Below are 10,481 nucleotides of genomic sequence, written 5' to 3'. Positions count from 1 at the left end.
CACCTATTAAGTTAGTATTAGAAACATTTGGGACATCGGTAATTAAAGTAGGAATAGCAATATAGATTCTATATATATATGCTATTGAAATGCATTATTACCAGTTTAAAACATCAAATTACAGATGTTTTGACAAACATTTTCAAGGGCCTTTAATACATGAGCAAAATAAATTCTCATATTGGTTGTATGACTATATTTGATCATAAATAATAAAATCAAAACATGGAAAAATATCTCTTTCCATCAAATAGGGCCATCTTTCCCTACCAATATACTGTGTCCAGGGCACAAATGGTAAACACAGTATAATCTCTTTTCCCCAAGTTAATGTAATGTACATATCGAGAATTTGACGACATTAACAATTATTGGTTCAGAGTTCCAACCATGTAGTTACAAAGAATTTAAGCCCTCCCTGACCCCAAACTTGATCTTTGTGTCTCACATTTCCCTTCACTGCTTCTCCTACTGCTGCTAGCTGGATATTGAAGGAGAACTTTTTCTTCTTGGTGATTGCAGGTCTGCCTTACACTGCATAAAGTGGATGGGCTTGGTCGGTTCTGGGGTCTCTCCGGTTAACAGTATATTAAGAGTTCCATGGGGACATGGTCGCAGAGAACCACAAGGACCCCACTGATGCTGCACTCAGAAATTTCCTCTTCTGTGATCTGGGCTCATGACCAGAAGAGGCAGGAGGTTGCTCTCAGGTCCTCTCCTTGACATTGGGAACTCTTGGGTGGAGGCAGGCCCAGGGAGGGGAGCCCAGCCTCTGTCTTGGATCTGAGGTCTGGGAGTCCAACCCTCTGACCTGAGGTACCCTACTAAGTTATGCCCAGAAGGTCTAATGCTTCAATGCAAACAAGATTCTGGTTGACTTGACTTGCTAAGTTAGAACAGTGGCCTTTAACATGGAGTATGTGTACCCCAGGGGTACTTGAAGGGGTTGATGATCTTAAGTTCATAGAGCTTCCTGGATTTCCCTAACTTATAAATATTCCTGTTGAAATAAAGTGTCATGCTAGAAATGATATTTTAGTCCACGCTAGGATTTTCTGAGCTCACATACAAGTAGATTGTAGCCATGGGAATTAGACAATTTTGGACTGATGGGTCTCTTTTTTTTATGCCTTGGCTTTGTCAAAGTATGCATTTGGACGACAGTCTCATGAAAGCAAGGCGAAAATAACACTAGTAAGAAAGGCTGACTGTTAAAAATTCCCCTTCCTGCAATGCATTTAAATATAAGCAGCTCTTTTCAGGTCTTCTTTTTTTTTAAAAAAAAAAAAGATAAATAAATAATTTATTTATTTTTGGCTGTGTTGGGTCTTCGTTGCTATGCGCGGGCTTTCTCTAGTTGAGGCAAGCGGGGGCTACTCTTCATTGCAGTGCGTGTGCTTCTCATTGTGGTGGCTTCTCTTGCTGCAGAGCACGGGCTTTAGGCATGTGGGCTCAGTATTTGTGGCTCGAGGGCTGTAGAGTGCAGGCTCAGTAGTTGTGGCACACGGGCTTAGTTGCTCCGCGGCATGTGGGATCTTCCTGGGCCAGGGCTCGAACCCATGTTCCCTGCATTGGCAGGCAGATTCTTAAGCACTGCACCACCAGGGAAGCGTCTCAGGTCTTCTTGATATTTGTCCCCAGGACACTTCCTTATCTGAAAAGAAAAGAAACTTTAAATAGCAAAGCAGTGTAGGTTAGTGTCATTAATTATTTTAAATGTAATTAGAATGTTTTCTTAGACTATCAAAATTTTGGAGATATAATAGATAAACTTTCTATGACATCTTTCCACTTGGCACTTATTATTCTATGAAGTAGTTAAAACAATTTTTTACCAGATACTGTTTCAAATGTTTATTATAATACAGTAAAATCCTCATCTTATTTCATCATAAAATGCTTAATATTTTCTACATCCTACTAATAAAAAGTAAGTAAGAGCCTATGTACAGATCAATTATTTTTGACTACATCTACCTTCTTTTTCATTAAATGTATAGAGAAACATTAGATATTGATTCATGGTATCAAGAAATGCACTGTCAGCAAAACTTAACTTTTATACTTATTTGTCAAAATTTATAAGATATTTATGTTATTTTTAATAGTAGTATATTAATAACTGTAGTAACAACTCAATCCAGAAGAACTTTGTAAAGTTATGTACATGCTTTTGTAGTAATTTAATATGATAGGAGAGCAATAAAAGGTTTACAATTATAAAAATATATTAAAGTAACAGTTTTAGTTTTAAATGTCCATATTTATAATATACTGGTTATCATTACAATATCCTTTGCAACTATTTATATTTATGATGATATGTTTTAGATGTCAACCTAAAAATGTGCAAGAGGTACATATTTAAAAAATTTTTTTTTCAGGGTACATTGGCAAAAATATTGACCAACAATTCTGGAGGGAACATGTATATTAAGTCCTTACCTAATCACTGCTATTAAATAAGGTAGTGGATTCTTTTCTCCCTAACTTCACCTCTTCTCACTAACCTCAGTTCTATACTGAGTACCATGTGCCCCTTGGAAGAATAAAAAGATTCTAACTTTGAGATCCCATGAGATCCCAGCTTAAACGTCAACCATTTAAAAAGTCTAGTTATAGGGCTTCCCTGGTGGCGCAGTGGTTGAGAATCTGCCTGCTAATGCAGGGGCAGGGGTTCGAGCCCTGGTCTGGGAGGATCCCACATGCCGTGGAGCAACTAGGCCCGTGAGCCACAACTACTGAGCCTGCGCGTCTGGAGCCTGTGCTCCGCGATAGTGAGAGGCCTGTGCACCGTGATGCAGAGTCGCCCCTGCTTGCCACAACTAGAGAAAGCCCTCACACAGAAACGAAGACCCAACACAGCAAAAATAAATAAATTAATTAATAAACTCCTACCCCCAACATCTTAAAAAAAAAAAAGTCTAGTAATAGAAAATGGAAACCTGTCTGCCTTGGGTTTTAAGAAATTCTGCTTTAAACGGAAGAAGTAGTCACTTGAATCTTGACAGTAACCTTTATTCCCTAGAAACTTAAGGTTCCAGATAGGAAATTACAACTGTAGAACTCATTCACTTTAAGAAGGCAGAAGGCAGAAGGTGTCTCTTTAGATTAATGTGTTAGACCACATCAAGCTCACTTGAGAGAAAGGTGGATGTATCTTTCCATGGTGCCCGATGCAAAGCCAGATGTTCGTATTTTTCAGAAAACAAATATATTTCCAATGTTAAGTCATATGAAAGCCTCTACTTAAAAGTGCTTCCATGTTCTAAATTATATGTCTGTCTAATTGTTGGGTTTGAATTATTATTATTTATGAGAATTAATAGTAATAACAAATAACCATACAAGTTAAATAACAGCAGTAAGTATGTCAATAAAAAGTATTCAAAACTTTTTAATGGCAAATGAATTCAATCCCTTTCACTATTTTCTGGATTCCAAAAGATTAGAGAATATGGCCACCCTGTGGTATAATGAGATGAGCTGACTTAATGCTCACAGACGAGTGAGCATAGTGCCTTACTGTGTTAAATACAGATTTTGAAATTGAGAATCTGAATCAAATACCCATTCAGTTCTACCTTTAAAATAAACTGATCTTGGTGTAATACTGCAAGTTACTGTTTTATATTTAAGTGATTGAGAACTACTTTCAGGGGGAATAATGATACTCTAACATTTCCTTCATAATTCTAAGAACTTATCTAAGTATTCTGTTTCACAAGCCTCAAAAGAAAACCAGTATTGTCGAATTTTCTTTTGGGAATCAGATATCCAAATATATATCATTATGAGATTAAAATGTAAGGTTATTCAATGACTTGCCAATGATCAAAATGAAAGTATTTCTACTGTTTTTTTTTTTTTAAATAACAAATCTCTAGTTCTTTTCAGGCTCAGAAATTTGGGTGATGATATAAGCTATTTATGAATATTGGTTGAATATTGATTTCCTTTAATTCACTAGTTTTCCTGGAGAGTTACAGATTCACAGTCAATAGGCAAAGAAGTAGAATTGAGTGCACTGGAAGCTGAGATGTTGAATGGGTCCACAGGATGTGGGTGGCGGTGGTCTCAGATTAGGTATAAGGGAACCGAGTGTGGCGAGGCAATTTCCATCTAACACTAACACACAGCTCTTAGAGGTGGAATACGCCAGGGGCAACGGCACCACTGTGAGCAGTGATTCTCATACTTTAACATGTATATGAACCACCTGAGGGTCTCATTAAAATCTGATTTCATGCAGCAGGTTTGGGTGCGAGCCCTGATATTCTGCATTTCTAACAAGCTCCCAGGAGACACTGATCCTGCTGAAGCACTTTGAGTAGCAAAAATTTAGAGCACTGATACTGTTCTTCCAGTGTGGAAATGAGATGTGTGGCCAAGAGTTGGAGACCAAGGCTCTCTTGTCAAGTCAGCTGTTAAGCAACTGTAAGAATGGAAAATTATTCAACATTTAAGGGACCTATTATCTCCTTCTGTAAAATTACAGGTCTGGACCAGAGGATGTGTCAGGTCCCTTCAGAACTATAAAATTTAAGGACTTTAAGATAATCTTTATTTTTATTTTGGCTGCTATCTTCTGTATTTTCCCTCATAAATGGTAAGCAAAAATCGGAAAGAAGTTTACTGCATTGTATCACTCCCAAAGCTCACCACTGAGCTGTGCTTTGCATTCTTTGAGCCAAGATGATAGCTATTTTTAATGTCCATTTCCACATTCTTCTCTCATAATTCTTAGAACACTATTCAGATTTGTAGTTTGCTTTAAGGAGAATTCTTATGAATACTGAATCTGTGGGTTAGTTATCTGTTGCCCAAATGAAAAAGTAGTTCCTATGATTTCACATTTTCAGAGAAGCTGTAATATTCTTAAATAAAGGGTGATCCTTTAATTGGAACCAATTTCATACACTGCACCCCTGCTAAGTGGCAATGGCTGGTAATGGTTTCAAAGTGCATTTAACAGGGAACAAATTCTTTCCCTTCTCTGAATAGAATTTGAGTCAGCTGCTTCCTGTTTATTCCCATTATCAGCATCTTTATTCAGAATTTCATTAACTTTTGTTTGGACTACTTTACAAATATACCGATTGGTGTTCCGCCTCCAGCCTTTTCACTCTATAATTATTCTAATACAGCCCTGCCAGAGCTATGTTCCCAAATTTCAACAAAGTGCATGCCACTTCTAAGTCAAAATCCTGCTATGGGCTCTTATTCAACACCTCCAAGCTCTGGGGTCAACCTACCTTTTTCAGGTTCCCACTACTTCCCTTCACCAAGTATTTTCTACACATCTATGACTCTGCTTATACATGTCCTCTACCTGGTATACCTTCTTCTATAAAACCCTCCTCCATTCTTCAAAACCTATTGTAAATTCCAATTCTTGCTTAAAGTGTTCCCTGATTCTTCCATCAAAAAGTTGAACTCATATAACACCTTGTTTTTGATTCTCTTCCCAACACCTGCTGCCCTATATTATAATCTCTGCATACACTTCCTCACTGCCCTCTATTATACAATTCTTGGGCATCTGTAGTACATCTTAATTATTGTTGTAACTTTCACAGTGCCTTTTCAATTCTCCATACCTGTTGAAGAAATGAGTGAATATATAATATAGCCTAAGTATTAAGGCTATATTATGAGGGTAAGGGGTTTTTAGTACATTTTTTACTCACTTAATGGATATAAAGCCTTATACTATATAAACGCTAGAGCAGAGAGAAAACTTTCAATTTTCTGGATCATGGTAAATATTGCCATAGGATAAGTGTGTTTCAGATTCAACTATTGTTAAAATTTTTTATCTGTTAATTCAGAATATACAAAGATGATATAATTTATATTTCAGATTCTAAAGATGCAACACAATTACACTGGCCTTACAATTTATTATTACACAGGGTTGATATTTTCAAAAGAAAAAGTAGAATTTCTTCCTTAAGATACCACAGACACTGCCTTAGGAATGCTTCCATTATTGTCTATCATGGTCTGGGATCATTAAAGGTGCCCTGCGCAAGTTACAGTATACACTAATTATTATCTTAAAACATGAAAGTAAAAAAATCCATAATTACTGTGGGATTTGTGAACTTTGGACACACACCAAATTGATTTCCCATGCTCAATAAGACTCAACATGATGGTTCGGAATTTTCAGCTACAGAGAATTAACCCTTTTAGGGTACTAGGTTGATCTATAAGTGCAATATTATAATCATCATAAGAACTTTAAAAGATAAAGCTTGAGAAAACTTGTTGCATAATCAAAAAGAAATTGGCTATAATCTGTAATATTACAAAAACTTTTAGACTAATAGAACATTAAAAGATCTTAGCTAACATAATTTTCAATATTAATTTCTCTTCCAGTCAATTCTATTGCCAGAAAATATAACTTTTAAGTAGTTCTGACTAACTATAGTCATTTAATTCAATAAACTTTTATAAAATAGTGCTTGAGAAATCTGTTAACTATAGAAAAATTCCCCCATCTTTGTCTACCAATCTAAGTTTAAGAAAAGAAACAAATAGTATTATAATTTCCTAAGGAATATTTTCTATGCTATTCTTTTCTTTTGACACCTATAAATTCTTCCACTGAAGTCATGGAAAATGTATGTCTTATAGGGAAATTAAAACTATTAGACTTAATATCCATTATATGCATTTGAGAGCCCTATTTTGCCATAATGCTCACTGATTTCTTAACATTCCTGATACTCTTTCATGCCAGGAGTTAATCAGTGCAAAAATCAAGGAAAGTTTGAATGTGTTCTTAACACTCAGGTTACATACTCTAATGCTATTCTCTTTTCTAAGTGTCTTTCTTCAAAAGATATAAGCACACAACCTAGACTGCTTCAGATGGTCTAGGTTGAAATAAATGTAAATATTGTCTCTATGTTTATCCATGGAATTACCTCTCTGACATACGTGTGGAATATAATACAGCCTGACTGCAGATCATGATTCTATTCTCAGAGTGCCTATTTACCAAATTACTCATTGTAAAGGAAGAGTGTAACAACAAACTGAGAAACCAGGTTTTGCAATGGATGGTCTGTATGTCACTTTTGAAAAGCTTATGGGTGACGTTCTTTACAAATTTAAATATGTTCATAATTTAGAAAAAATGTAGCCCCATGGTTCCTGAAGAGAGAACTGAAATTGCAAGACTGTGGAAAAGCACGTATAATATGACAACAAAGACTGTTGCCCAAAATATTCTCCTGTGCTTTTACTAGAGTTTCCACTAGCTTTTGCCATCCACCTTACGTCATGAGTATTTGTAATCTGAACATGCAAACACCAGATCAAAAACACTGAGGTCTGGTGCAGTAGTCTCCAGAGTGTGGCATGAGTACTGCTGGCATTATACAAGATAATTTTAGGGGGTATGTTAACAACATTTTATATTTTAATAGATACATATTTATCTTAAAGTATATTAAACTCATTACTTTATAATTATTCCTCCTTGGGTCAAGCTTCCTTTTTATATAAATTTAAGTTTAAAAATTGAGTGCATTTAAAGAAAATATTAGGTAACCACAGTGTAGGTGCTTCTGACAAAAGTCATGATGGAGGTTTGGGACTCTCTGGTAAGCGGAGAAGTGAGGTGGAAAGGTTGGGTTTGGGTAGTAGTGGTTCTGGTTCTAGCTCAGTCACTAACTAGCTGTCCCACCTTAGCCAAGTTAGACTTCTTTGAGCATCTATTCCTTATTTGTAAAGAGACTGTTTCTCTTTCCCTCTAAGAAGCCGGCCGAGGCCGCTCGTACAGCCATGGCCAAGATTAAGGCCTGAGACCTTGGAGGCAAGGAGGAGCTGCTGAAACAACTGGAGGACCTGAAGGTGGCGCTGTCTCAGCAGCGCGTCGCTAAAGTGACAAGAGGCGCGGCTTCTAAACTCTCCAAGGTCCGAGGTGTTAGCAAATCCATCGCCCATGTTCTCACCGTCATCAACCAGGAGAACCTCAGGAAATTATATAAGGGCGAGAAGTATAGACTCCTGGAACTGTGCCATGTGACGCCGGCTGAACAAACCCGAAGGGAACCTGAAGGTCAAGAGGCAGCTGCGGAAGGAGCCACACCCACCATGGAAGTGCGCGATCAAGGCCTGAGCATCCAGGCGTCAATAAAACACGAACAAACTGGCAAAAAAAAAAAAGAGAGATTGTTGGGGTTGGCCTCTAAGATCCACTCCAGCACCACCATTAGATGACGTTATGTTCTCCTGTCAAATGCATTATAAGTACGCCAATCTCTGTAAAACAAAAGCAAGCATTGTTAAGACTTTATACACGATGTGCTCACTTAAACTAGTCGGGGAAGTTAGTGGCGCTAATGTGGAATTGTTTGAGGTTAAAACACCCTAGATTAGATCAATCCTTTGAAAGATTGGATATAAACTTGATTTTGATTAGTAACTTTACTTTTTTTGCACATGGAAGGGATTCCAGTACCTTTGGATTCTCTCATCTATATGGTGGCCAAATAGCAGAGAGTTTTATGTGCCATATTTCACACATGTTAGTATCGTTCTAATCTGGGAGTAAGAAGCCTGGATATCTATGATGCAGTCAGATGAAGGATTTGAGTAAAATCAGTCATGGAAGAGAAATACACTATTATCAGATGGATAAAATGATAAATAAATACTAGCATAAGGTAAAGAGTTGTGTTTTAAGAAACGGGAGGAGCCTGAAGCGTTAAGATTACGTAAAATAGCTGGTCTGGTTTCTGGTTTTAGTTTTTCACTCTGAAAATGGAAAACATGTTAACAAGATGCCCCTTTTCAGGGGTAATACAATTTGAATCCCAAATTAGCACTACGTGCATCTACTAAAGTGTCTTGAATTAGTTCTCTACACAATGGCTCCAGAATACTAGTTAAAACCAAACTCTGACCCGGAATACCAAAAAGCATTCAATGCAGAAAATCTCCACCAAGTAATGTTTCCATGGCCAGCCTCCTTGTTATCGAAAATAATCCCTATAGTTTGAGAAATAAACCGCTTTTTTCTTGAATTGGAGTTTCTGTCCCTTTTTCTAGAGGTTCCCAGACTGTCTTCCCAAAGATTACCTATCATTACTTCTGACCACACTTAAAAAGAAATTAGATTAACCAGTTAGATTGTGAGGTGAAAAAGAGAAAGTTTTGATTGTGAAGAACTTTGTGAATATTTGAATAAGCATTTTGAAAATTATCAAATTAAGTCCTTTCATTTTCTATTTGGAATACTAATTACATCTATTTAACCTATTCAGTTCAACAAACAAATGAACAAACACCAACAAAACCAATAAAATCTATTATTATTATTTTGTGGAAGTAGATCTGCTTGTAATAGTGCAAAAAAGTAGAAAAGATGCTATGGGTGAAAAATTTTACCTATGATCTCTAAAAGGGCATATTCATAGAGCACATCGAAACACACAATACATAAATATAGAAATTGGCCCTCTGGAATACCAACAACTTCATTATCTGTTGCAGTTTCAAAGGCCTCTTGGAAAATGTGGTTTCACAATTCTTTAGCTTTTCCAACTGTCTTGTTAAAAATATCTGTAAGTACGCATTCTTAATCTGTGGTAGTAATTTGATCCTTTTCATCCTCGTACAGTGAGTTTCTGGACTCTGGGAAAGACGGGCATGCTGTGTGGAGCTGCTCCTGACTTTGGCTCCATCACTGCTGACTCAGTCTCCTCTGCAGAATGACAGCCAGTCTCTGCCGGGTCTCACTGACTGAAGACGTTCGACCCTGGGGAGGGTGTGGCTGGGGGAGGGTGGGCAAACCTGAGCTGCTGACCCTGCTGGGCTGAGTTGAGGCTGGGGAAGCGGTGGGTTTCGACACTCCGTGCAGGCTGGGGATTTTGATTCTCATTTCGGAGTTCAGTCTTGCGAGCCTCTTCTCTCCCTGACTGCTGCTAGCTGCAACAGAGGAGGTTAGGCTGCCCTGGCTGAGGGAGCCTGGTGATAGGGGTGACCGTCCGCCGAGCTTCCTGAGCTCCAGGAGCTGTTCTCTGGCTTGACTCAAAGCCTCCGTCAGTTCAAAGCGTTCTTCACACTCTCTACGCACTGTTTCCTGAAGAAAAGTGTTCTGCAATGAAAAAAAGGAAAGAAAAAGCAGCCCTAGCTTTAAACAGTGTACATATGGATAGTTACTGGCAATATAAATTGAGAACTGAACTGGAAATCAGAGGTCTGTGTTCTTTGACAGGGACAAATAAGTCAAAAATGCAAATGACCTGTAAAGCTGGAAAGAACTTTAAGAGAACATTTGGTTCAACCCTCACAGTTTGCAGAAGAGGAACCAAGAGTCAGGGTCACTCAGATGATAGTGGTGGAGTTGGTGCTAGAACCCAGAATGTCCAATGCCTACTTCAGTGGGGTTTCAACTCCTCTGGGCCTGAGACAGTCTGTCCTGCACGTGTGACGTCTGTAGTTAATATCTGTAGTGCAAT

The 10,481-nt window shown here is 37.8% G+C and overlaps 1 protein-coding gene and 1 pseudogene across 1 annotated transcript in view; one reads left to right on the top strand and one right to left on the bottom strand.

The window, feature by feature from the left end:
- The first annotated feature begins 7,800 nt into the window (after window positions 1-7,800).
- On the top strand, window positions 7,801-8,137 carry LOC132520956 (large ribosomal subunit protein uL29-like; annotated as a pseudogene).
- Window positions 8,138-9,360: 1,223 nt separating this feature from the next.
- Window positions 9,361-10,481, bottom strand: part of LEKR1 (leucine, glutamate and lysine rich 1) — a 273,743-nt gene continuing 272,622 nt past the window's right edge. Inside the window, exon 16 of the mRNA XM_060149884.1 lies at window positions 9,361-10,117. Within this exon, the coding sequence (XP_060005867.1) occupies window positions 9,704-10,117 (414 nt within the window). The 3' untranslated portion in view covers window positions 9,361-9,703. The remainder of the gene's footprint in view (window positions 10,118-10,481) is intronic.

Source organism: Lagenorhynchus albirostris, chromosome 5 (assembly GCF_949774975.1).
Source record: "Lagenorhynchus albirostris chromosome 5, mLagAlb1.1, whole genome shotgun sequence".
Classification (NCBI taxonomy): domain Eukaryota; kingdom Metazoa; phylum Chordata; class Mammalia; order Artiodactyla; family Delphinidae; genus Lagenorhynchus; species Lagenorhynchus albirostris.
The sequence above is the reverse complement of the archived record's forward strand: the minus strand, read 5'-3'. Positions and strand labels throughout refer to the sequence as shown.